This window comes from Sturnira hondurensis, unplaced genomic scaffold (genome assembly GCF_014824575.4).
Source record: "Sturnira hondurensis isolate 20B ecotype Veracruz unplaced genomic scaffold, ASM1482457v3 Scaffold0008640, whole genome shotgun sequence".
In the NCBI taxonomy this organism is placed as follows: Eukaryota; Metazoa; Chordata; class Mammalia; order Chiroptera; family Phyllostomidae; genus Sturnira; species Sturnira hondurensis.
This window is the reverse complement of record NW_028081271.1, coordinates 20,132,051-20,159,985: the sequence shown is the minus strand read 5'-3', so window position 1 is coordinate 20,159,985 and position 27,935 is coordinate 20,132,051. Positions and strand designations below refer to the sequence as shown.

At 48.1% G+C, this 27,935-nt stretch overlaps 1 protein-coding gene and 1 long non-coding RNA gene across 4 annotated transcripts in view; one reads left to right on the top strand and one right to left on the bottom strand.

Moving 5' to 3' along the window:
- The window catches only part of PLEKHA2 (pleckstrin homology domain containing A2), a 69,836-nt gene that overhangs the window by 36,772 nt on the left and 5,129 nt on the right, over nucleotides 1-27,935 (bottom strand). The window contains exons 1-3 of one of the 3 annotated variants that reach the window (XM_037055419.1): nucleotides 18,888-19,023; nucleotides 18,475-18,568; nucleotides 7,833-7,996 (exon numbers count right to left, since the gene is read on the bottom strand). In XM_037055419.1, coding sequence (XP_036911314.1) covers nucleotides 7,833-7,973 — 141 coding nt within the window. In that variant the 5' untranslated portion in view covers nucleotides 7,974-7,996; nucleotides 18,475-18,568; nucleotides 18,888-19,023. Of the gene's footprint in view, nucleotides 1-7,832; nucleotides 7,997-18,474; nucleotides 18,569-18,887; nucleotides 19,024-27,935 lie in introns of those variants that run through there. The other 2 variants (XM_037055418.1, XM_037055420.1) reach the window with 2 other exon arrangements.
- On the top strand, nucleotides 19,045-24,832 carry LOC118993186 (uncharacterized). The gene is made up of 3 exons (XR_005067792.1): nucleotides 19,045-19,128; nucleotides 21,463-21,538; nucleotides 24,713-24,832. It is a non-coding gene; the product is annotated as an uncharacterized LOC118993186 (long non-coding RNA).

Below are 27,935 nucleotides of genomic sequence, written 5' to 3'. Positions count from 1 at the left end.
AAAGGCCTCGCCTAAGAAGAGCAGTGCGATGGGAATGGAGGGGAGAGTGTAACTCCCTCAGCCCCGTATTCCACAGCCCCACCGTGGCACGAGAGGCTAATCAAAGGAAAGTGACCAGGCTGTTCCCAGACACTACGTGACCCAGGGAGTGGCTTCACTTGCTGCTCTGGTAACAAACGCATGTCCCCTCCACCCTGCAGCTCCACTCCCTGACACACTCCCTGAAGAAAGGTGAAATGTCCATGGCTACTCTCTCCAGTCTCCAGTTCAAAGAGATCTATTTAGTCCTTCCCTTTGAGAAAAACCAATTCTATACCATAAACCGCTTGCTGATCTACCGCTTTCATTCTCTTATCTGGACGTCTCTTTCTCATTGGCTTGCACCAGCTCCAGCTTTAGCCACAATGGACTTCATGATGTGGACACCTCTCGACCACCACATTCCCAGCTCTTTTACTTCCTCTTTCAATCCTGGCAACAGTGACCTAACAACAGGGTCAAAGGCCTGGACCCTAGATAATCCTGTGGACAGGTTCAGGATCCAAGACTCCACCGAGTGGCCACCTAAACGTTTCTGAAACCTGAAACTCAATCGGCCCACTACTTTCCCCCTTTCCTCAACGTGGCCTCCTCCACATGTATCTCAAACTCAGTCACCATTCCCCCTCCACCCTCGGACTGCTTCCCTTCCCAACTTCTCCATCTCTGCCAGTGGCTCCACCCTCTCTCCCCAGTCAAGCAGGCACTCAGCCTCCGACCACTCTGCCTCACCCTTCAGGCAGTCCCCAGCACATCAGTGTCTTCCTTCCCAGAGCCTTTAAATCTGTCCCTTCCTCTCCATTCCCTCCATGCCACCACCGTTTTCACGTAAGGAAGCTGTGGGACAGATTCCTCACTGGCCCCTCCAACTCCAGGCTCTCCCCACCTCCTCGTCCATCTCATGTCGCTGCCAGAACAAAAATTCCTTAACAAGTAACACCTCTACAACATCTAATTTGATAAACTTCGGAGTTTATCAAAGTACTTTCTCGCACATCACTTTATTTCACCTTCACAGCAACGGTGTTAGAGAGAGAGGTCATTCGTGTTATGACACGTATTTTCCCGACGAGAACAGGAGGCTCAGCGAACTGTGGACGCTGCCCTAACGTATTCTCGGAGTGCCCGTGCTTGGCCGGTGTAACTAACACAGCAGTCTCTGGCAAAGTCTAATGCACAGCCCTGCTCCCACACGTACAAGTGCCTGCTTTTCCCCACAGACGCTATTTTAACAATAAAATGGCATTCCTATATATACTAGAGATATAAAATAGTTAAAAATAGATATGCAAATAGATATAGCAAACGAATGCTGAAAGTTCAAGTCTACAGGAAAACACAGCAATACAACCAGAGACCAATTTTAAGAAAACTCAGAACAGCCATCGTCGAAGGTTAGTGGAGCCTCTGCTGGGTTTTGCAGCTTCCATCTCTTCAGCTTTAACACTAGGTAGTGCTAAGTGTTCCCACGACTGCCCCAAAGTGCTTCTTAGTTTTCACTTTTCAATTTAGACCAAGTCCACCTTCTTATAAAGACAAGAATTGTTTTTTAGCCCTGGCTGGTGTAGTTCAGTGGATTGAGCACGGGCCTGAGAACCAAAGGATCGCAGTTCAATTCCCAGTCAGGGCACATGCCTGGGTTGCAGGCCAGTTCCCAGCAGGGAATGCACGAGAGGCAACCATACATTGATATTTCTCTCCCTCTCTCCTTCCCTTCCCCCCTAAAAATAAATAAATAAAATCTAATAAAAAATATTTTTTTTAGAAAATAAAATTACTACAGAAAACACGAAAAACAAAATTGCACTTACAGTATTTTATGTTAACTCTCAAACATCCACACATAATTTTAATTCTTAAAACATTAATTTCATGATCATTAAGCCTTAGCAGAATTTGCAGTTATTTAATTCAACTTGCATTTTAGCCAAAGTACAGATCTGTCACTTGAAATTTTCTTTGGGGATGTTTCCCCCCAAAAAGAATTCTGCATTCTTACTCTAACACAATAATAGATAAGAGCATGCCAGAAATTCTTCTTAACCCTTGAAATCACGTGTCACATACATCACTAATGTGCCAACAACACCAAATCCATGAATTAAGAACACGTTGCCCAAACAGCTGTTGAAGATCTGAGAGTCATCGTGACACAGGTATATGCAGAGCGAGTCTCTGGGCAGACACAGAAACTGGTCACACTGGTTGCCTCTGGCCAGGAAATATGTAGCCGGGCAGCAGCAGTGGGAGGAGGCAACCCGTCACTGTATCAGCTTTCCCACATTTCAAATTTTGCACCGGGTGCAGTTATTGGCCAGTTTCTAAAGGACGTTATCTTACTGGTTCTTGGCATTTTGACAGGGTGAAGCATATTATACAAAAGTCCTTTAACCACTGTTGGATTTCAGACACATTTTGCTCAAGAAGGTTTCTGATACAGAAAATGCAATAAAAAAAAACACACATACTCATTTTTGCCTAGCCTTTAAGACAAAACTATTATTCATTATATATTATGTATTAATATAATTCCCTACCACTCCTCCATAGGCTTTCTACTAAAATGCAGCCAAACATTCATCTTTTTGTCAACACAGCAAAGCTCTTTGCCCCTTTCAATGGAAAAAAAATTGCTTTAAGCTCATTCTTAAAAGAAAGAAAGCAAAAGGTTTTTATTTAGGCCCCACAGATACCAGAAGAAATGCAGGGATGTAATCTTTTGGGGATATTATATTATGGGTATTTTGTTCCAAAATTCACATTGTGGCCTTTGGAAAGCATTTTCTGACCAATAAGAGAAAATACACTTTACAGAGTAAATGTGACAAGAACCACAATCCAGTGCAATAGGGCTTCCGTGCCTCCCTTCACCCTGTGTTCAGAGCTGCACAATTTGGTCTTGCGAGCACCAGACAGGTGGAACGTAAGCGTTGCTGTGCAACCGAAACAGTTAGTTACTCTGTAGGTCAATGTAATAGAAGGAGAGAAGCCTTATTAAGGAACATCATGCCCTGTCTCGCCGTGGGAACCATCGTTAAATTACAACACAAGTGCTGGTGCCCTCACATCACTTAGTGCTTTAAGGAAAATCCAGCCAAGGTTTGTTTCTATTCAAGAATTATTTATGTGCTTGACATTGTCCGCATATTGATTTTTAAATGCATTAGCCAAGTCAGTGATCACAATCAATACTATTGAAACTCTGCGTTTATAGGGGTCCTTTTTAGGTAATAGGTTTCCTCCTAGATCGGCTTTGTGTCGCCAGGGCCTATATTAAAAAACCTTGATCCCTTACTCTACCACAAGGAAACAGCATGAACCAGCGCGCAGGCTGACCCCTAGCATGACCTGCGATCCACCCCCAGGAGCAGACACCGTCGCTGGCCTCCTGTCTCTGATGTCCTGCTGTGCTCACCATGGCGACACGGGCAGCTCTACTTCAGAGGGCTGTCATCGGGCCACGTCTGTCTGGTGAGGCATACAGAAGCCCAGTTCCATGGGGACACCTCTCAGGCCTCCCTTACTGTCCCCTCCCCCAACCCCGCGGCAGTGGGCTAAGGGCCTACCTACCCTTCGCAGACTTCTCCTGAGCTCACACTCTTGTCCTGCTTCCCAGCACACCTCACAGTCTCAGGGGAACATTTCCTTAATAAAGAACTTGCCACAAATCCTTGTCTTAGGGCCCCTAGGGAACCCCACCATAACACCCTCTAGGCAGACTAGCTCGCCTTCCCCACTCAGCGCCGCCCTGCCCCATAAAGCCTGACCTCACTGAAAACCCCCCTCTCCCCGTCCCTCCAGGACACACAACCATCAAATGAGGTACTGTAAGTGAAAACACTCCAAAACCAGTAAAGTGCTCTACAAATGTGAATCGTCTGTAGGATGCGTGTCCAGATTTGGGTTTCTTGCTACCCTCTCCACAGAGGGGTGCCCTGCAGCTCATCCTGCCACATTTCTATCTGATCTGCTACCTCTCCAGCTACCTGCAACCTCCCTGAAGACGAAGATTTTGTCTTGTTCACTGCTGAAGCCTCAGCATTTGACCAGAGTCTGGCATGCCAGCCATGTTCAGCTACCATGTGTTCCACAGTGTTGCTGAACTCCAGGATCCCACCCTATTCTCAGCCCTTCAGGCGATAACAGGCCGAAGGAAAGCCAGGTTAGAGATCACTGAGAATGCCTATGGCCCAGGGAGAATAAACAGCTTGCTCACACACAAAACAACTTAGTGGCAGAGCCAGGGTCCAATTCTTAATCTTTTGTCTCCCTGGCCTGAGAACGTCCATTTCAGACTCCACCTCCAGGCCCTGCTCTTCCCCAGACAGGTGGCAGCAGTGGGGACACTGCAGCCCCCTCTCCTCCAACCAAAATACTGGCATCTGGCAGTTCCACTGAATGATGCACTACCTTGTTATAAAGATGGACTTGGATTTTTAGCACTACCGTCTTGTGTGTATTGGTTGCATCTCCCCAGCCGAACCTGACGCTTCCTAGTGGTAAAGACCCCATGGAGCTCACCTTCCACGTGGTCTCCAGGACCGTGCCCAAGGCTGGGCACAACCCCAGTATGAGGAAGGAAGACAAGGGTAAAGAGTGCAGACACCTGAGTCAGAGAGACCTGGCTCTGGCTCCAGCCCTGCACTTACCATCTGTGCCACCTTGAATGAAGTCCCTAGACTTCTCTGCACCCTGTAGAATAACACTGTGAGACTGATCATAGCCCCCGAGTCCCAGGACTCTTGAGAGGAATTAATGAGACGATACATGTAATGCATTTTGCACAATGGCTGGCAGAGGGAAACCACTCGGTGAGATTCAGTAAGTACAAACCTGCAGTGAGCAATCGCAGCAGCAACAGTGGTGGTAAAAACGGGCTCCACAAACACCGAGCAGCTTAACCAGACAGGGATCAGAGACCTGGGTTCAGAAAATCCCCTGCTCATGAATATCTATTAAATAACCACGATATTACATATCGGGCATCTCCTTTTCCTTATACAAGTAAGAAGTTCAGTGATTGACCGGAGTTCCCAAAGTCTCCCTTCACAGGGACAGACCAAAACCCTCCAGTCGGCCCTTGGGGTCACCTCCAATCTGTCTTCTCCTGACGCGGTGCACTCTCCAGAACTTCCATTTGGTTCAGGCCGGCTCCCTGACCCCAGGAGTGCAGGGTCAGGCACTCCGCATTTCCTAAAGGCCTCCCTACCTGGCCCTCTTTAGTTCATTCATTCATTCACTCATTCATTCATTAAATGAGTACGTGTTTATCAGATGCTGGGCACTGTGGATCAAAAGCTAACTCAGATGAGCCCCCTGCCACCTAAGAGCTCCCAGCCCTGAGAGTCCTCTGGCTTCTATTTCTTAATCAGAAACTACCTTTGAAAGTGTTCCTTCCTCCCCAGCAACATTGAAATGACTGTCTCGTTATCAGCAACGATAGCAGGGAAACTGGACTCAGGCTGCCAGCGTTAGAGCCCTGGCTGTGCCACTTTCTTATGATGTAACCACGGGGAGGTAAGTGTCTGCCCGCCCACCCTCAGAACGAGGGCAATAACACCTACCAACTAGACTGGTAAGAATGAAGTGAAAATCCAATGAAGTCTTTAGGACAGTGCCTCGCGCACCGACGTAAATGTTCTCAAACACTATTTCACAACTTAACAAAAATACCCACTCTCAAGTCCAGAGTGGCTGATTGGCCTTCAGTACAACAAAGAGCTAAGCCAACAACTAAAGAAGCGAAATGTTCTGAAATATTGCTGTGTCACAGCCAGACTCTCCTTTTTTAGGCATGTGCCAAGCCAGCTGAAATTTCTGCCTCCAGGGAAAATGTAAAGAATCTGCAGCAGGGGCCACGAGTTTTATTTGGTAACTAAACTTAAAGGCTGTAGCATGAGAAGAGAGCTCAGTGGGCAGGGACGTACAGGAGGCTTCCCTGGGCAGGGGGAGACCCGCTGCAGAGGCTGAACCCGGACACCCCAGGCAGGCAGCCCAAGGCCCGGCATCCGTGGTTAGCACAGGTCTCGGAACCCAAGTCAAACCAGAAAGCTGAGAACAGCAAGAGAAATCCTGAAAACTGGCAACACTCGAGACTGGACATGGTGACATGGTGGTCCCAGGTGACACGTCACTGACAGCAAGATTCTCAGTCTGTGGCCCAGAGTGTGAAGGAGGGTCCAACTCTCAGGGGAGTTTACCGGCAACAGCTGGGCAGGATTCCCTAAGCAAGTGACTCTGGCTTAAGAACAGTCCTAGTAGGAAGCATAGCACTAAGTAGCTGAAACATGACAAAAATACACTCAAGTTACCTGGGCTAACACGGCAGGTGAGTGGGAGGAGGTACACAAAGGATGAAAAAGGGGAAAGGAATGATCAGTCTCACAGACTGTAAGCCACCCGGCTCATCCCTGGCACGCCAGAAGCCAAGTCTACTGGCCACAGGACTTGATTTCAAGTTCCTCCAACAGTGGGGAAGCAGCACCTAAAATGACATTTCCTTCCACTGTAGATCTGTTGACTCAGCTATGGGCACCTCTACAGAGCACAGGCGGGGAAAATGATAGAGCGGGGCCCAGAGGCAAACCCCCAAACAGCAGAAGAGGCGAGCACTCCAGACTATGCCAAGGATGTAAGTGTCTGTATGTAGGCTTTATTCTGCACGCTCAGCACTTTAAATAAAAGGAACCAACAGAAGGTTTATCAGGAATGTGGGGTGAAATAGGGGGCACAGTTCTATTTGGGGTTAAGCCTTTCCCGGAGACAGTGATTCGAGGCAGCTCATCTGTGGGGATGTTTTCTGTGTCTATAGCATTTTCTCTCAGCCATTAAATCCAGAGGACAAATGCCAGAGGTCTCTAGAGGGTCAGTCCCGGATAATGACCTAGAGACTCACAGGCTTCTTTTTCCACTTCACATCTTAGAGCTCAAATCCATCCCCTGACACTCTCAGACTGTCCTCTTCCCAAGTCTCTGAGCCAGAGCCAAATCTCAGGCCCACACCCCTCCCCACCCCAACGTGGCCACAACCCACAATCTTGCCATTCAAGGGCCACACCAGTCTTTGGGGCTTCATTCCACCAAGCTGCTCCAGGGAGGTGGGAAGGAAAGAGCCTACGGCACTCACAGCACCAGAACAAGGCCTGAGGTCCCAGGTCAGGGGTAGCACAATGCCTTCCCAGACCAGGACGACTCCAGGGACTCCTAGGCAAGGCGATAAAACTTAGAAGGCCCCTGTCGTATCCTAGGTCCGAGCCTCAGCTGTTTTCACCTGTAGTGCAAGGAAGCAAAAGGACGTGACTTCCAGGGTCACCTGCAACCCAGTACTGGGACTCCTGGCTCAATGCCGGAGACCAGAGAAGTCCACCGCTTGTCCAGCTCAGGGAGCCAGGTCACACTCTCTGCTGGGGAGGGGCCCCAGAGTGGAGAGCAGGACTGGCCACAAGGCCACGGCCCTAACGAGAGGGGGGAGCAGAAGCAAGTCGTGCCTCGGATCCAGCCCAGCCGGCCTCTCCCTGAGTGTGAGAAAAGACAACAGATGCTCTGGGTCAGGAGAGATGAGCTTTTTCTCAAACTAAAATCTGGGATGATTTCCTGTGCACGAGGGTACATGGGTGCAAGCGTGCTTGTGGGTGGGTGTGAGTGTGTGGTGGCGTTTGCCCCTCCTTCCTGACCAGCAGGTCGGTGCTGCCCAGGGCAGAGGAAGCCCTTCAGGCTACTCCCGTGTGCATTCATTCCTCCCAGGCAGTGACCGGCAGCCAGCCCACCTGCCACCTGCCCCGGCAGCCTCTCACCTGGGGGTTGTCCATGTACCAGAGAAGGTAGTTGGCCTGGGTGTCCAGAATAAAGTACCTCCGCAGAAACTTGCCACTGTTCTCATTCTCCTCGATGTCCAGAAACCCGCAGATTCGGTTCTGCCGATCCACATAAGGCATTCCTGGGCTCTGCTCACATCACCCTGCGTGGCGGGAAGGAGGGGGATGCTGGTGAGAAGGAGGGTGATGCGGGCCCTGCCTCGGGACCTGTAGGAACCTCGCTCTGGCTTGACTCACCTCTGTCAGAAGCCTCGCTGGCAGCACTCTCTCGCATCAGCTCCCTTCCCCAGGGCACTAAATGTTCTACCCCAACCAGAGCCTGGAAGCCTCTGTGGATTCCATTCCGCAAGGAGTCATCAAAATCCATTAACGTGCATCACCTAACTTTTCCGGGGCTCTTCCATGTGCTGAGCTGAGCATTAGGCAACTTGACACACAGAGAGGACAAAAGCCTCGGCTTTGGGTCAGCGGCCGGAGTTCCAGTTGCAGTTCTGGCCACTCACTGTGTGAGCACAAACTATGTAATCCTTGCGCACCTCAGTTTCTGCAGCTATAAAATGGGGATAATAACAGTACCTGCACCTCATAAGGTTTTGGTGAAAATGCAGTGCTTGGCGCTTATTAAGCACTTCATAAACACCAGGCATTATTATTGCTCATCACAAAAGCCTTAGAAAATAGGTCATAACCTAGTTTTATACACTAACAAACTATCTCAGGAAGGCTTAAAGCTCCAGTTCAAATTCCTAGATCAAACTCTGCCAGGAATTCAGTCATCCACAGCAGCCCCTCTGGAGTCACGGAGGTGCCCAAGGATTCCCCCGAGGGCTCCTGGGACCTTGCGGCCACGTGCTTCACTTACTTCACTTTGCTGTTACCCAGAGGCCACTTGCAATTGAAAGAATGGGGGATCAGAAGGAAACCCCAACCCCTGAACACTTTGAGTGACTCCAGAAGAGGATCTCAGTGCTAGGAGACACACCACACCCTCGAGCCAGCCTCCCCATCCTCGTGATTTCCTTCTGTCTCCCTAAAGACCCAAAGGACGGGCTTCAGCTCTCTTCTCCCCCCAGAGGAATATGAGCAACTTCCCACAAGCAGTTACACCCAACCTGGGGCACGATACACTATGGAAGGGGGACGAAGTCCCACAAGGATTAGAAAATACCATTTAGACTTTCAAGGGCAGACACCACCCACCCCTGGCCCAGCTGGGCTCCAACAAGCAAAATCCACCAAGACCCAAGCCCACCATGGTTCTTAGTCTACAACTCAGCAAAGTCATGAGACAGCCAACCTCAGGCCACGCCCTGCACCACAACGCTGGTCAGCAAGGAAGCTACTGAGACACCACACCTGTCATCTTCCAGGCCCAGAGGGGCAGGTCCATGATCAGGCTAATTCTAAGGGTGGCAACTGGGGAGGTAAGAAAAGGATAAAAAGTGGCAACGGAAAGTGAAAAAAGATGGCAGTGGAGAAGGAAGAAGTGTATCGGTAGGGGGGCACAATGGCAGCGTGGGGTTGGGGGTAGAAACAGCCCTGCTGGACGGGGCATCAGGTCTGTCACAGGTACCTGCAGCCAGAGGCCTTGCTTCTCGGGCCTGGCTGAGCAAAGAAAGCTTCCACCCCAGCTCCAGTTCCACAGCAGAGCCAGTGTGAATACAGGAAAGGGAAAGAGAGGGAGGACAAGCCGAGAGTTAGGAACAAGCACCACAGGAGGAACTTGAAGTCCTCTTGCAGACACCGGGTCAAAGACGGGAAGGTGAGAGGCCTGGCGTTGGTTGTGGACGGAGCATATCCCTGAGAAAGGATGCAGCGTGAGCCCTGGGAACAGGGCAAAACAGGAGTCCCCTGCAGAAAGGCTGGGTCAACCTCCCACTGAGAGTGCACAGCTGTCGGGTCAGGATGAGGGGGTGCACCCATCCCCCAAGACAACTCGGCAAATTCCCTCAGTGCGGCCAGAGAGCCAGAATCCCAGGGGTTTCAGGAGTACCGCCACTCATGGGGCATTTCTAAGAGAAAGCATACGAAACGCAGCAGTGTGACAGAGCCCACCGTCCTGGGGCCCAGTCAGTAAGCACAGCACCCAGCTTCAGGCCGGCTTTCAAATGTGCCCTCTGCAGCCCACAGGATTCATCAGAGCCCATCTTTTTTTCCAGGCAGAAGCTGGAGAAGGCGGCATCTTTCCACAGCCCTCCCACTGCCCACTTGGGAGGAGGGGGCTTCCTATTTGCATGCATCTATGGGAAGGAGAAGACCTTCAGGTCCCCAAAGGAAAGATAATAAAAGGAAGAGTTCTGGTTACAACATCTCCCGACTGCGGTTCTAGCCCCAGAAAAAAGAGGCTGCTCAGATGTCCTGAGAAGCCGCTGAGTCACAGAGCTCATCAAGAATGTGGGAGGTGGGGGAAGGATCAGCTGCAGGAGAACCGGCATGAGGGACACGTGGTGGTAACCAGCCGCCCCACACAGAAGGGGCAGCCTCAGGGCGGTGCACCGAACACAAACCCGAGGCCCTGAGCCCCAGTCCTCGGCCGGGCCCTGAGCCCCAGTCCTCGGCCGGGCCGCCCAGATCCCATTTGTGCAGCCCCTGCCACAACAGCTGCTAAGACTTGGGATGGACAGCCTGCTGTCCCCAGCCCCCCCCAATTGCCTCTCCCTCCCTCTTAGGCCTGTCACCTTCATCTTCCAAGTCTCTGCTGGTTCCTCCTCCTTTTCCCACAAGGGCTCTCCAGTTCGACTAACTCTGCCACCCCAGGCTCAGCCCAAACAACTGGGCAGTAAGAGGAGAAAGGGAAGTGCTAGCAAGTGCTCCTAAAGGGGGGGAACCCACCTTGATGCACATACACATACCATCACCCCCAAATTCCCCTACCAAGGGCAGGACAAAGCTTTGAAATGTTCTTTCTAACGCTCACCACTTTCCTCCAGTTACATAGTTGCAGCCTAATTTCTGATGCTCTAAAATCACTTGTTATCTTAAAATTCCTTTTGACTTCAATTCCCCTGGATAAAAATATTGACTAGGGGGTGACATGGGGTGGTTTGACCCAGGAGTCGGCCCCTCCCCCCGCATGTCCGGCACTCTGAGATTAACTCTCTCCCCATCTCCTGAGACAATATGCAAAGTGTCCCCAGGGGTGCCCCCTCTGACTGGCTGCTTCTCCTCTGCTCCAGAACCGCTATGCAACCGCCCCAGCCCCAGGGCAACCGCCGAGCACGGAGCTTCTCAGCCTTCACAACACATGGTGGACAGAGACAGCAGGCATTTCTGCAGGAAGAGACCTCCGTCCACCCTGCTCAACCCTCCCTATCTCTCCAAAGCAGGCCACACCTCCCGGTGTTTTCCGTGTGTAGCACAAAACTCACAGTGTAACAATGTTGGCATCTTTAGAAGATCACTCTAGGCAAACATTTTCACTTTTGCATGCTTTCTCATGCCCCTGTCTGCATAATCGGCCTTTTTAAAATTTTTAAATTATATCATAAACATGTTCTATGTTGCTACATAGTCCTTGTAATCATTGTTTTTAATGGTTGCATAACATTACTGGACTGTATTTACTATAACTTACTTACCAATTTCTCCATAATTAGATAAATTACACCTAATTTTTCACTATTATAAATAATGCTGAAATTCATAGCTTCATGCTTTGTTTCTTCTTTTACAGGAAAGCAATGTAAATTACAAGTAATACTATGACCAGATCATAGCTTATGATTTTTCACAATTCTTGAGACCTATTTCCTGCTTCATCTTCCTTCCTGGACTTCGTGAAATGAGATCGAAATGATGTGTACACACGATCAATATCAATCAATCTCTCTCTCTCTTACTCACACGCCCCAAACCAAACCAAACCCTGGCTTCACCCAAGTCAGATACCAAAATAGTGTATGTTAAAGAAAAGGAAAAAAGAAAAGATGAAAGTTCTACATGATCCAAATTTCTTCTGTACCTAAGTTCCTAAGTATGTACTGCAAATAAAAAAATAGTAAGTATTTAATTCACAGTAAAAATGAAACTTAGAAGAAAAAAGTGAACTCACATGAAGGTACCCATTGAGCAACAGCAGAAAATGAGTTAAACACCAGTTAAACCAAGATTCCTGGCCAATATCTGCCAGATGACCAGTCGAAGCTCATGAAGGAAAAGAGTCCATGGCTGCCCACCTTACAGAAAGATTGGGGGCACTGGGGGAGGTCTCTGTACAAAATATCTCCCCAGTTGCCCATTTCAGTGCCTCAGGTTCCATCACTGGAGGAGATTCAAGCCAAGAATAAAACTGTCCCCTAGGAATTGAGGCAATTCACATCTTTATCAGGCTCGTAACACGCAAGAGATGTCTGGGACCACGACCTTATGAAACAGAAAACACGCCGAAGGAAGGGAGAGGCAGCAGAAGGGAGAAAAAGTACCGAGAAGACTGCTGCTGGAAAGACATGTCATCTGCTTGAAAAATGTCCCTAAGATTCTGATGCACCCAGGACGGGAGCAGGAACCTTTCTGGGAAGCAGTTTGGCAATATGTAACAAGAGAGCTAAAAATGTTCCTACCCTTTGACCCAGTAATTCTACTTCCAGGATTCCATCCAAGTAAATGAACAAAGATGCAAATAAAGATTAACATTAAAAGACAGTAACTGCACTAGAATTTGTAATAACAAAAAGCTGGAAGGGTTCTGAATGTCCCAGTGATCGGGGAATGATTTAAAAAATTGTTAAGACATTCGCATAAGGAAATGTTACACAATCACTTAAAAACTATGTTTTCGAGACATTTTTTAATGAAGTAGGGAGAAACTGTATCCTGATAAGATTTTTTTAAGCTATAATGATTTATAATATAACCTCCACCCTCTAAATATTATTTTTGTATCTATATTTAGACAGAAAAAAATGACATACACCAAAATATTAGCAGTCACATCTGTGGGTTGTAAGTTAATTTTATTTACTTCTACATATTTTCTGTATTTTCCAAACTCCTTACAGGAATGTGTGTTACTTTGGTTAGTAGCAGGAAAAGCTATTTAACTCCACACAAACCCTCATCCCCAGCACAGAAGTTTCGAAGCTAAGGATAAACTTCTCAATTCTCCAGAGTCCACAAACAAGACAAACCTTGCCTACATTATAGTTCCCTTGTGACTTTTTTGGTGTCAATGCCTTAAATCTAATAAAGCAATATCCCACCCATCACAATTGCCCAAGAGCCAGGCACCTACTCTGAGAGCGTGGGCACCCTCCATTCTAGTCGGGTATCTTACCTCCTATTTCAACACCCTCTTAGACAGGCTCATTCTTTCCCCTGCAGGTTTGGTTCCTTCCCCTCTGGGCCTCCTCAGAAGAGCCCCTGTCCTTGGAGCCAACACTATTCACACCCAAGCTGATGCCTCTATTCCTGGTACTACAGCATCTGAGCCGCACAGAGCCCAGCACTGCAGGAAAAGGAAGGGGAACCTGACAAGGACCCCCAGTGGAATCTTCCCTCTTGAAACTTGGGAGATAGGGTTGACACGTTTTAAATGAATGGCGAGAAAGACAAAGAGATGGATAAACAGATTTTTTTTTTAAGACAACAAAAGATATAAAGCTATTTAAAGTCATGAAAGCTATGGTTTGCTGAACTGGACATTTTGATTTTTAAGATCACTAATGTAGTTTGGAGATAAGGGGAAGAGAGTAAAATAAAAGAGACTGAGCTGCCCGACCATTCTGACACTGCTGAGGAATACAAAAATAGGAGAGAGGGATAACAAAGATAAAGTCCTCAAAGGTACCAGCCCCATTATGACACAATCTAACCTCCAGTTCAAAGAAAGTTCAAAACTACTCCTCATTAATTTGCTTTTCAAATTTGGAGATTTTTCTTGCATGTTACTGTGTGTTAGCAGGACAGGTGATTTCAGTGACTTAGTCCAAAAACCGGTCAGGAAGGCGTGTTTTGGCACGTGGTGGGGCACACAGTAGTACATCTCCTGTTTCCCTCTGATGGTGGGAGAAGGGGGGGGGGGTGGCGGCTGGAGGCAGCAGTGCTCAGCACTGGCAGTGAGTGACAGGGATACCAACAGGAAATTGCTAAATTTCTACAGGAGAAAGTTTATCAGGAAATGACATCAGAGGTCTCCGTGAGGACTAGGATACAGCAGAGAGGGACTGGGGTGTGGAGGTTAAGAACAGACACTCAACTCTCGCTAGGATATGCCCAGGCCACATGACGGAGCGCTCACCTACATTAAACTGCAGCACACAGAGACGTGTCCTGTGGAACCGCAGCAGTGCCACGGGCCCCACGGGCATCACAAGAACAACAACCAAACACAAGCTCAGCTATTTCAGAACACATCCCTGAGAATGGGCCAAAGATGATAACTTAGGAAGTGTGGGAGCATCTATTTTCTACTGTTATAATATCACTGCATTTTGAAAATGTCGTAAGAGCGCACTCCAAATAGTCGCAGGCAGGAGAGCAATGTGAGCGAGAAGAGAATGTACTGAGAACATGTTCCCGACGGAAGTTCAGGGTGAGGAATGCAAACAGCCACAGGAATGGGGAAGTTCAGAAAAGGAGCCTCCTGGACACGGACAGCCCAATCCCCACTGGACCCGAGAACTTTGAATGGAGGGCAAGAGACACGCAAGGAATTTTTAAGGGGGAAAAATGGGGAGGAAATGGCAGAAGTAACGGAACATTAATACCACTGCGATAAAAAAGGCTAAAAACAACAAAATATTTTAAACACTCATGACCCGTCTTAACACAGCAGCCTCGTCTCTGTTCAGAGAAAATGTGTTTGTTGGAATCAGTAGGAAACAAAGGCCTGCCTCGGCCCAAGGCTCCTTAATAAACCACCTTCCCCGGAGGGACCACCAGTGCTAGGGAGCTGGTTTTCTCAATAGCCTAAAAACACCGAGATCTCCAACGTGCAGAGTCGTCCAATTCCCGCCACTGAGAAGACAATGAATTCAGTTTCTCGGTGGGGCTCCCTAGCAGGAACCACCGGGGAGTCCCAGAGTTATAACCTTCATTTAAAACTTGACAGTGTCAGACGTGGGCAGGAGGGAGATGAAAAGCAAACATCGCCGTCTCTCCTCTCTACCAGCCTTTTGAAAAGTGCCAGAGGACAGGGGAAGTACATCTGTCTAAAGGCCTGTGCCCACAGCCCTGACTTCAGGGCACTCGGAGAGGCTGGGCGTGGCGAGGAGGATGTGCAGGTGAGGGCGATCAGTATGAGTGCGTTTGATGAAACTCTTGCAAGATGACCATGAAAAAGGGTGTGCTGATTTTCAGTTACTCATTGATGTGGTAGAGTGAAGTGAAAGAGGCTGGGTTTTAGTCAGACTCTGCTGAACTCCTCGGGGCCTGTTTCCTCGTTTGCAAAACCGAGAGAATCACTGTACCTACTTCAAAGGCTGCTCGTGGAGATCAAGTGAAATAAATAATGGGTGAAAAGTGCTTACCAGGATGTCTGGTGAGGAGCAAGCACTGGGCAAATGTTGTTGTTGGGATGTTTGTGTGTGGGGAGTGCCTGACAAGTAAGTATATGATTACCATGACACCCCAGAGCCGCTCAGGACCAGAGCGGCCCATCTCTACCCTCAAACATCACTAGGCAAGTATCAGAGAAAAGGCCATGACACTGGCCTCCGTTACAAAGAAAGGCATAAATGTGCCTTACTCTGGCCTCTCCTCCAAGACCCATCATATTTTACATCTCTAAAATTCTCCAAGAGGTTAAAAAAATTCCAAGTGCTCCACAGGCTCCATCTTGGCCCGCCTTCCCCGAAAGTTAACAAAAGCCAGCCAAGTCTATAGGTTCCAGGGAAGGGACTCTGGAGTTGCCTCCTACTCCACCCAAGGGAGATGCACAATAGCCGAGAGCCACTTTGCAAGTGGGTGGGCAAATCTGAGTCCTAGCTGATGGGACAGCGAGTACTAGCTTTTGCACTTGAACTGGTAGTGTTTCCCAGGAGTGTAAGGACAAGCAGATCCAGCTTCCCACCCCTTTCACCCCTTTATCTCAGCTGGCCGACCTCCGTGGGCAGAAAAGCACACCACAGGCCCAAAGCCGAAAGCCTTTTGCCCACTCCTGGCAGTGTCAGGAGCTCCTGCACCGGCAGAGCTGGGCCCTCCACGGTGAGACAGCCCAATCCAGCCTATAATCCTCTGCAAGTAAATTCAGTCAACAGGAGTCAGACCAGACAAGGGGCTTTCAGAAAGAAGATAATTTGTAAAGCCCAAAAGACTGACCGGGCCAGAGGAGAGGAAAACAGAGTAACTCAAGATTTGAATAAAGGTCACTGCACCAAGAACAGGCTCCTCAGAACGGGAAGGAAGGGACCCCATCCCTCCCACCTCTCAGCCGCCCTACCTCCCCACCCTGTCCAATTCCCAGGCTCAATGATGGGCTTATATTGGGCAGGGCTAGGATTCTTCTCTTCCCATAGGCTGTCAAACCATAATATTTGCTCTGCTTCCTTCCCTTCCAAAGCTGAACAGATTAGATTACCAGAGGCCTTCCCAGCTCACTAAGACAGATGGAAAACTGAAAGGCAACCAACACTGCTCACAGTGGGCTGACAGAGCAGCCCAGTGTCCCAGCGCCCACATCCTCTTTTTCATGCTCTAGGACTACATCAGCCGGAATGAATAGTGTCCAGTAGGTTCAGTGAATCAAGATATTTACTGCACTGTGGCCCACAGCAACAGCTAATATAAGGGAGGCATTCCAGTCTTTTAACAGGGGCCTCACGCGCCTGTTTACCTGCCCCACGAAGAAGGCAGGAAGTCAATGAAGTGCCAGCTGGATGTGCACAATAAAGACCGAGCGCCTGCTGCTTGGGTCTTCCTCGTGTTCCAGCACTTCAGCAACCCCATGCAAGCCTGCAGGGGCTGTTCGGGAGGACCTGGCTAACAGGGTTGGTGCACCTCCCTTCCCACTTTTGCAAAATCTGTAAGTAGACACCAACCAAGCATGTCTTCAGGATTTATTTTAACCTTGGTAAAATACTGTGCTAAATACGGTTCTGCTCACTCTGATGACAAGGGATTTGCAGGCCCTACTTCCTTATACAGAAGAGAGAAGAAAGCACCAACAGAAGGAAAGAAGGTTTTACAAACTCTCCACCAAAGGGCAGGTGGTTTCCAAGTCAATGCCTAGGTGATTACCCATCTCTGAAGCAAGCGAGGCTCCCATCATCAGTAGCTAGAGCTCCATGAGAAGCGCCACTCTTTGTAAAAAGTGGGGCTTACAAATAGGGCAGAAAATTACTTAAGTGTAAAGTCCCTGGGGGCACGCATTGCCCGGAGTAAACCCTCTTGAGCCAACTTGATGGACTGAATTTCGACAGGCTGGAGGCACTGCCACACTGCTCTTTTCCCTTCCATTGGACAGATGCAAACAAATTCATATGCTTGCAATCATTCATTCATTCATTCATTCAACAAACATTTACTCACCACTTAGTAGATGTCATACACTGGGCTGGCCACAGAGTCTAGACTACAAGCTAGACTTTCACTATTGACAAAATTCACCTGCCTTCAAGTGGCACACAATGGAGGCGGCTAATATCTGAAACGATCATGACGCTTTTTAAAAGCCTCTGGTTTCTCAAAGCATGCTGGATCTCTACTTGAGCAAACAGCTTTGTGCTCTAGAAAGCTGTTTAGTTTCCTAGACTGGAAGCTCCCCAAAGACAGAAGCTGCATTTTGTTTATCACTGTCTTTCATGTCCTTATTATCCAATATATGTCAATTGAATACAAATAAGATCCGAAACAAACATTTCTATTCTTTCAAGATCTTTGGCTTTACTGTTTCTGAAGGCTTTGCCACCCAACAAAGAAAAATAATGAAGCTTCAGAAAGGAGGAAAAAGGGGACTGACTTAGATATGTTAAAAACAGCATGAGTACAGTGTTGGAACTTCAGCCCAAGTACAAGTGGGCCAAGGTGCTTCCAAGAGCTACGGCTAGTATCCTGGTAGAAGTCCATAACGCCCCCCACTCCCCGCACCCCTCCCCTCTTCTCTGCTCTGTGTATTCTCCTCTGAAAAGCCTCATTTGGAATCCTAAAAAAAGAAAGAAAGAAAGAAAGGAGGAGGGACGGGAGAAATTAGAAGGGGAAGACACAGCCTGAACCCACACTCATCAAAAAGGAAGGAAACCTTAAGCTGAAAGGCTGGGGGGCAGGGCTGGCCTGGGGGAGGAGATATGTAAGACTTAAGTGGAGGACATGCCTGGACACTTTTCCTTCCTACAAGGCCTCTTTTTTCCCTTTCCTCTTTTTTTTCTAATTTGGTGAAATAACAGTCTTCAGAATTGGAGAGCTGGAGCAGAAAAGGGAAGCAAGTAAGGTGAGAAAGAAGTTGGTGAGAGAGACAAACAGACAGCTCTCCTCGAGGTGCTTTGCCAACCTGGCACCGAATCTGCATTTTAGGACAGTTTTCCTTCAAGTAAGCCCCAGAGCCTGGAGTTCCAGAAGCCCAAGGGCTGGACTCAGAGGAAAGGAAGAGATCTCCTTATGAAAGCATACCAGGCCTGCCCTGTACTAAGGTAATAGGGAAAGAGAGAGATGAGTCTCCATGGCCCAATGCGTGCCCCCAGGGACTTGCCTGGACCGTCTCTGCTGTCCTGCCCAACCCGCAGCGAGGGCAGTTGTTGCAGGGCTGCTGCCCCAGCGCCAGAACCCGCAAAGAAGTTTCGCCGCTGCAAACATGAGAAAATGCAGCTCAGCAGAACACCCGCCCCTGCCCTCCCCGCGGCCCCACCCCCACGGCCCGACCCCTGACGGTGGCGACCTTGGCCACCCTGGGCGCTCCAGAGGGTTGGAGGAGGGGCTGCCCGCCAGGCTTTCCCGGGGCTAGTGGAGGCGACCAGGGGCTGCTGCGACCGCCCCCTTGGCCCTCGGCCACCAGGGCAGGCGCGGCGCTAGCCCCCCAGCGCCCCACAGCCCCACAGCCCGCGCCAGCCCCCCGCACCCCTCCGCGCCTCTCCGCTCCTGAGCTCTCGAGGGCACCCAACTTACCCCGCCGCGCAGGGGCCGGGGCTCGGGCAGGGTGCGGGTGTCACATCGGGGTAGGACGCGCCCCTTCGGCCCGCGGGCCGGCGCTCTCCGGGGATTTCTTTATCTCGCTGCCAAACTCTCGGCGCCTCCCGCTCCTCTAGCTCCTCTCCCCCCCCACCCCGCCCCCTCCTTTTCTCTTGTCTCTCGGCTCTTTTTTCCGGGTTAATTACGTTTCGCCTTAAAGCAAAACCCAGCCCCGGATGTGAGTACAATGCTCCGCGGAGCCCGCTGGGGGAGGAGAGGGGTGCCGGGGCGCCGCGGGGTGGGAGGGGGCGCGGCCGGGCGCGGCGGGCTGCGCGCAGGGGGCGGGGCGGGCGCCCGGAAGGCGGCCCCGACCCCCTGGCCGGAGTCGGCGGCCGCGCAGGTGGGACCCGGGCCTCGCGGGGAGGCCCTGCCTCGGACGCCCGGCCCGGGCAGCAGGTGTCCGGAGCCGGACGGGGGCCCGAGGCGGAGGGCATCCTCGAAGGAGGGAGGCGAGTCGGAGCACGGGCTTCCCCTGATCCCCACTCCTTCTTCCCAAAGCCCCACCCAGCGACTTCAACCGGAGCCCTTGCCTGTCTGCAGGCTCGGGGTTGGGGTTAGGGTTAGGGTCGGAAGAAGCTGCGCAGATTCTCCCTCGAAATTGCCCGCAGAGCCCCGCGGGGGCCGGACGTCCTAGCGGGGGGATATAGGGACATTTTCAGAGTGTGGCGCAAAGACACCCTTCCTGCCCTCGGAGCGGGAGGGTGCTCTGGGGAAAATGGGAAACAGAAGAGCGTGCATGAAGTAGATATTGCCCAGGGGAACCTCAGAGAACTACTGGGAGCCCGCGCAGGCTCCGCGTTGTCTCGTTCTACACCCACCGCAGCCCTGTGCGCATCGGTCCCGGACGTTCACGATGAGGAAACCGAGACTGGGGACTGAAGTAATGTGCCCTGGGTCCCACGGCTAATCAATGGCAGGTCGGTCGGGTTCTGACGCCGGCCTCCCACGTGGGGCGATAGACATGCAAACGTGCATCCAGTCGGGCATCAACATCCGACGCACAAGTGTAGTGGATTCCGTCTGGGAGGGAAGGTCGGGAGCCGCGGTTTTTCGGGGTCCGGATGCACATGCAGTGAATAAGGTCCGAGCGCGACCGGACTTGGAGAGAGAGGAGGGCAAAAGAAGGCCCCTGAGGCTCTGGGACAGGGACTGGATATGCAAGAGTGGCGGAAAGGTTGGTCCGCATCCCAGTAGCGCAGGGCGAAGGCAGACAGTTTAAAAGTCCCTGGGACCTGAGGCCGCAACGCCTGGGGACAGGGAGCCCGCGCCAGCAGCACACACCCCGAAAGCACCGGTGATGAAACCACACACGTTTCCTCTTCCATTTTGATTGCCAAAGCAAAAATGAGCCCCGGCTCTCTCAGGTGTGAAAAAGGCAGTTTGCTCTAGAACATTTTGCTTTGAAGGAGGAAGGAAAGGGGGACACAAGACAAGGGGGAAAAAACACATTTCCTTTGAAATAAATACATCAACGTCAATTTTTTTTTCCTGCTCATGAAGGTTTTTGCCGCTCATAAATTTCAGGCAGCGTAAAATGCTGAAGAGCATGTTCTCTAGGACCAGGTGGCCTGGGTTTGAACCCCAGCTCTGTCACTGTGATTCCTGGGCAAGTGACTCCATCTTTGGGTGCCTCAGTTTCTACATCTGGGTTCTCAAGGAGAGTAAATGAGTTAACATTTGTAGTGTTTGGATTACTGTCGAAAATGAAGTGGACGCTATGGAAATGTTTTTTGAATTTAAAAATTAGATTTCGGTTTTCAGGGTGAGAAGGAACAAAATTCCACTCAGCTCCACGCAAATCTGAATGGAACTGGTGGTTTCCAGTGCCAGCAATGAGGTGAAATCTCAGATTTCAGGATATGGTTCACATTAAAACCCATAAAATTCTACTCCCCGTTGAGCCGGCCTGAGTCACTCCATCACAGAGCCACAAATATTTCCTGAGCACTACTGTCTTGGATGCCTAGGAGGCCAAGACGAGCAAAAGGCCCCGGGTCTCCTGGAGAGGGTATGAGTGTTACTAGGAGGTCTCGGCAGCCTTGTATTCCTCCTGGAAGTGCCCGGGAAATAACTGGCACAGAGAGTGATTACTGTCAGCCTTTGGAGGAGAAAGATGTCTCCGCGTGGCACGGAGTTGGGTTCTCAAGAAGGAGATGGGTTCAGTTTGATTCCAATGGTGGGGAGCAAGAACATGTTAGGCTGGGAGGAGGGTCCTCAGCACACTTTGAGCAATGCTCATACTTCACAGGAAGCCCCATTTTCTTTTGCCTGAGACCCTGGCCAGGACCTGGCCCCAGCTACTCTACAATGGCTGCCATGACTCCATTCTCCTACCCCTGGATTTCCTGGTGCTTCTTCAGAGGGCCACCCCTCCCCACCTCTTCCTGTAGTGGGCACCACAGAGCAGCTGTGAATTGCTTCTGGGCCCTGCTGCAGAGCGTTTCCATCTCATGACTGACACGCTTTGAAAGTATTTCCATTGCTTGATTTTGTGCTTTTTTTTTTTTTTCAGTACAATAAACAGCCCTGATGCCTGAAAATGTGACTCTGCCTGTGGGGAAAGGAATGTCCTAAAAAGGGCCTTTCATGTAAGCTATTTAAGTCCCCTCATTGTATCAGTGCAAGATGAGGTTCAAAAGTTTGCTCAAGGTTTTGCAGCTAGTTAGTGGCAAAGCTGGTTCTAGAAGCCAGCATTGACTACCTCCAGAATCTTCCAGTATTGGCATAGAAACGTTTCCATGAAGACCAGACTTCTGGCCCAGAACCTAAGAATCTAACCAGAAAGCCTTTTACTCTACTCTAGCCATTTATGCACTTTTATTACTTCTCCTTGTCAATGGCCGGGTAACTGATCTAGTAACCTTCAGGGGTGAGCAGGGTACCCTTCAGGGAACTGCATTGTTCTCTGTCCTCAGAGATACCCATTATATAAGGTACCAGGCTGCCAGTTAGTTCTGTGGGAAAGTGTGGAACTGAAGAGACCAAGGTCATTGGTTGATCCTGGTTCAGGCTAATTAACTTTACACAAAGATAAATTTCACCAAGGCCACACATTGCACCTTTGATACTAACTGGTCATTTTATAAATAGTTACTACTGGTTTCAATAGCAACGCAGCATCCATTTCCAGAAAGATTACTCAAACCACTATCGTTCTGTTCAGTCCGATTTATTCAACAACCAATTATCTGAACTTGTCACCATGTTTTCTCCTATATATCTAGCATTTATGTATTTGCCAAATACTTACTAAATGCTCATTTCTTTACACATATTATTCATCTAACTCTTATAACACTGGGAGCAAGTTATTCTTATTGCCCCATTTTATAGATGAGGCAACTGAGACACAGAGAACAAGCCTATATCCAAACCTATGCAGCCTGGTGCCAGAGTCTGCCCTCTGAGCCACTGAGTTCGTGAAGGATTCAGAAATATATAAACCAAAACTCCCCTCCACATTTTTTATAATTATTATAATTTACAATATCCATTCCACTTTACCTAGCAATTTCACGTCCAAAGCCATGTCCTACAGAAAATCATCTGGAGATATACGGAGTACATATGTATATATGGAGCGTGTATATGTGTATGGGCTATATACACAGGTACTCACGGGAGCATTGTTTATAATGGTAAATTGAAAATCACTCCCATGATCATCAATAAGGGATTTAACAGGTAAATATTGGTCCATTCATACAATCTTATAATATGTTTTTAAAAAGTGATTGAGGGGGCCCTGGCTGGTATAGCTCAGTGGATTGAGCACAGGCCTGTGAAGCAAAGGGTCACTGGTTCGATTCCCTGTCAGGGCACATGCCTGAGTTGCAGGCCATGTCCCCAGTGGAGGACACATGAGAGGCAACCACACATTGATGTTTCTCTCCCTCTCTTTCTCCTTCCCATCCCCTCTCTCTAAAGATAAGTAAATATTTTTTAAAAAAAGTAAAAAGTGATTGAGGGGAAGGGGAGTGGGTGGCGGTGGAAGAGGGAGGTATGGGGGGATAAATGGTATAGGAAAAAATACAATAAAATGTAAAATCAAATAATATTTTTAAAATCATGTTATTTAATTCCCAACACATATATATATTCCCAGAATATATATATGTGTATGTATATATATAAACTGGAAAAAGGCTACAAAGCTGTCTGTATAGTATAAACCCATTTCTGTAAATAAAAATTATACATGCTTATTCCATGAAAGAAGTCTAGAAGGCTACATTCCAACCTGTTAATCACAGTTTTCTTAGGGCAAAGAAAGAGGGGCTGTAATGGTAGATGTCACTTTTTTAGAGATGTATTTCTGTAATGTTTAATTTGGGGCAATAAGTATGCATACATCTGGTTATGAGGAAAATGATTTAAATAATGGTTTAAATTTTTAATAAAAAAATGTAAAAGCTCTATGAGAAAGCACAGTGCAGCCCTCAAGGATCCCATCCTTTACTAGGGAGGGACTGTAACACGGACAGAAACAAACTGCCACGAAAGCCAGAAATTGAACTGAGCAGAGAGGGGAGGAGACAAGGTTCTGTGGCAAATCACAACCAGTGGGAGTGGACAGGTGCAGGAGAAGATGTACGAAGGACGCTTGAGAAGAGCGTTGAAGGGAAGGGAAGATGTAGAAGGTTGGGGGCTGGGCAGTGCGGTGAGAACGGGTGGACTCCAGACACAGAGATCGTCAAAAGCGAAGCAGAGAGGCAGGGATGCCCGGGATCCATTCAGGAAGGTGTGACTGGTCCAACGCAGCTGGAGCCCGGAAGGACAGGTGAAGCGTTTTCATAGGGAACAAAACAGGGAAGAAAGGTGGATGGAGGGTCTTTACTGCTAAGCTAGTGAGTTGTGCTTGCTACTCTAGGCATCAAGAGCCACTGAGGCTTTTGAGCAAGGAAGTGACACAATCAGAAGTGAATAAGCACTTTAGTGATTGCATCGTACCTGGACTCTCGCACCAGGCTGCCAGGATTTTGATGCCTGTCACTAACTAGCTGTCTAGCCATGGTCCCTTAACTTCTTTCTCTGGTTCCTATAACATAGGGGCAGGTGGTGGTAACGGACAACCGATCTCATACTATTGTTGCTGAGAGTGAGTGAGTGAATGGCGTTGGGCACATAGGAAATACTGAGAATTCTGTTAAATTTTTAAAAATCAGTATACTTTTGGACAGATATCTTTGCATTTGATTTTGAAACTTTTATTACAGGGAGCTAACATTATGTGATAAATTATTAACTATTCATTCTTCTTTCACAGGCTTGTCCATTATCAATCTCATTTTACAAAGGGGACCATTTAGGTTTTCAGGAGAGATACAGACTCAGAAGGACATAGCCAGTTAGAGTTGCCTCCATGAGTTCTGAGTCCTATTCCAGTGTTCTCTGTTCAGCACCCAGGGCTGCCTCTGAGCGCAAATTCTCAGATCCCTAAGAACAGGAAAAATGGGGAGTGGAAGAAACTGCCGATTTCTGTCAATAAGATGAGGGAAACAGCAGTACGGGGCAGTAATAAAGTAAAACCAGAAAAGATAAAAGTTTGGTGGAACATCTGGAAATATGTATATAAAACACACACACACACGTATGCTGAAATATGACCCTCATTTCCAAAATCCTATGTTAAAGCCCTAACTCAAAATGAGACAGCATTTGGAGAAAGGGCTGTTAGGAGGTAATTGAGGTTAAATGAGGTTGTAAGGGTGTGCATTGGTAGCCTTATAAGGAGAAGAAAAGATCTCTCCCTTTCTCCACAGACACCAAGGAAAGGCCACATGAACACAGAACAAGGAAGTGGCCACCTGCAAGCCAAGAAGAGACCTCTCCCCAGAACCCAACTGTGCTGGCAACCAGATCTGGGACTTCCAGCCTCCAGAACTGTGAAGAAATAAATTTCTGTTAAGCCACATGTTCTGTAGAATTTTTTATACACATACACACACATGCATATATACATATATTATATACACATGCCAAAATTATTTCCTAGTAACAAAGTTTAGAAGACATTGCTAAATCTGACACTAATATAAACCTCAAAACTGAATGTGCACCCTGTCCCTAGAAATAGCAGTCTGCCTGCGAAATGCGCCGTTCCTATCGATTCCTGCTGAGGGCATTGCTTTTCCGTCAGTTTGAGTAAGTGCAGTGCCCTGCAAGGACGCCTGCACCCCCAGCCAGGCCCTGTGACTACGTGGGGAGAACTGGGCCTGTGGAAGCACAGAGAGAGAAGGCTTTGAATCCCTGACCGCGTTTTAACAGTGTATTTAACTTTACTTTTTGCTTAGACTAGTTACATAATTCATTTCCTCAGCACTGAGCCTCCATGTGTGCTCTTATTAGTAAATACTGATGGATGAATATAGTCCCAGTTGATAGCTAGAACAAAGATCATCCGGTTTTCCACGGCATTCCGGTGGTGGGTTGAATTTGATATCAGTGTTTCTCAGTACATCTTTCCATTATTTGAAAACAGGAAAAATGTATACACTGTGCAGAGGTCAAAAGGTACAAATAGTAAGAAGGACCAAATACTTCTTCCACTCACGTCCACTGGACTCTGTTTTATTCCCCAATGATCCATTGGTATGTGTTTAATAATTTAAAAAAAACATTCAATTTGCAAGGAGATAACTGAAAATGTATTCATCTGAGTGCTAGATTTATTTCTGAGTTTTCCAAGTATTCGCCAATAAGCATGCATTATTTTATGATCAGAGGGGGAAAAATGTTAGTTCTACAAGTAAGTAGTTTTTAATTTAAAAGTACCTCAGAGATCTCACGGCTACTGTGTGATTTAAAAAAAAAGAACTACCATAGAACTAACTATCCTCAACTTAAAAAATAATAGTCAATCTGTGAACATACTTCAAAAATTTTAGCTGATTTTGAACTTTTCACATTAAAACTCCTGCCACTGGAAAAGATATACAAATCTGATTTGCAGCTTGAACCCTGAGACCTGGTGAAACTCACTACAAGCCACTGGAGACAGGAAATTTGCTCAGGAATCTTCTTTCAGATTCCATCAAAATTGTACGATGACTCCACATGTCTGTCAAACTATGTTGAAATTAAGCATAGCACGAGAATGGGGACTTAAGCCCACTCCACATTACCTTCTTCATTTAGTAATCACACAATAACAAGCTAACTTTACCCTTATACCTAATACTTAATGATGCTGTGAATGTTCTAACTGGATAAGTAGCCAAATGCATCCTCCGGTGTCTGAGGTCAGAACATGTCACCTCCCTGGCCTGCTAAAAAGACGTACACAGCAACACGACCTCGGTCTAGAGGATGCCCCTCCGGCAACTTCAGTCTCTGGGAGAGAACTCTGAATTCAGAAGGTGGGAGGGGAAGGACCTCCAAGTAGCCAAAGGCTCTGCATTAAGAAGAACCTTTCTTAGGCTTGCTTATGGGTTCTGATCGAATATCTAATTTACAAAGGTCTGATAATGTGGCTACCTAGCTCTCAGCAGATTAGAAACAGCAGCAGAACGCAGAAGCTATTGGAGAGGGAGGGAGGGAGGGCGTGGAGGAGGGAATGACCTTCTTCAGTCTATTCCCATGTCTCTAAATGGGTTAGCTGACGACATCAAAAGAGGGAAAGAAAAGTGGACAGTGTTCCCAGAGGTTCTACGTGCTCAAGAAGACCTTCATCGTTCCTGGCGACTGGGGCCTTTATTTTAGGTGGAAGTTTTCACGTGGCTTTGCTGGTAGGAGCAGTGACCTTCGAGGACAGGGTCACCTCTGAGGGGGTAAGAAGAGACTTTGGATTCACCCACACTCTTATGTTTTTAAAATATGATGTATGCATGATGTATCTTTTGCTTTAAATTTTTAAAAATTCTTTTTAGCCTGCGAACCACACGATCTCGGTTCAGTTCCCAGTCAGGGCACATGCCTGGGTTGCAGGCCAGTTCCCAGCAGGGGACCCACAAGGGGCAACCGTACATTGATATTTCTCTTCCTCTCTCTCCCTTTCACTCTAAAGATAAATAAATAAATAAATTTTTTTAAAAAAATTCTGTTTAAACAACTTTACAAATAAAGTCTGTGAAAAGAAAATTGCGTAAGTGAAAAATGTTAAAGACCTGAAATCCTTAAACTCCTAGAAGAAAACACAGTGGGCGGGCTCCTCGGCACTGGCTTGGCAATGACGTCTTTTGGATTTGACACAGAGCAAAGGCAGCAAAAGCAAAAATAAACAAATGGGACCACGTCAAACTAAAAAGCTTTTGCACAGAAAGGGAAACAATCGGCCCCGTGAAAAGGTAACCTACAGAATGGGAGTCAGTACTTACATCTTATATTTGATAAAGGGTTAATATCCAAAGTGTGTGTGGCATTCATATAACTCAATAACAAAAAACCATTCTGATTAAAAAATGGGCAGAGGAACTGAATAGACATTTTTTTCCCAAAGAAGACATACAAATGGCCAACAGGAATATGAAACAATGCTCCACATTGTGATCATCAGGGAAATACAGACCAAAACCACAGTGAGCTATCACTTCACACCTGTTAGGAAGGCTATTAACAAAAAGACAAGAGACCAGCGTTGGCACGGATGTTGAGAATGGGGAATGCAAATTGATGCAACTGCTATGGAAAACAGTATGGGGGTTCCTCAGAAAATAAAAACAGAACTGCCCCATGACCCAGCAATTCCACTTCTGGGTCCAGTGAAAGGGAAACAAAGCACCGTCCCGAAGGGAGTATCCGCACTCCCCGCGTTCACTGCGGAATCAGTCACAGCAGCCAAGACGTGGGAGCAACCCAAATGTCCACTGATGAATGGAGAGATCAGAAAATGTGATAGCCATGTAACAGGATAGATAGTACTAAATACATAATATTATTCAGCCATGAAAAAGAATATAATCCTACCATTGGTGACAACATGCATAGGACTTGAGAGCATTATGCCGAGTGAAGTGAGTCAGACAGGGAGAGACAAGTGCCGTATGA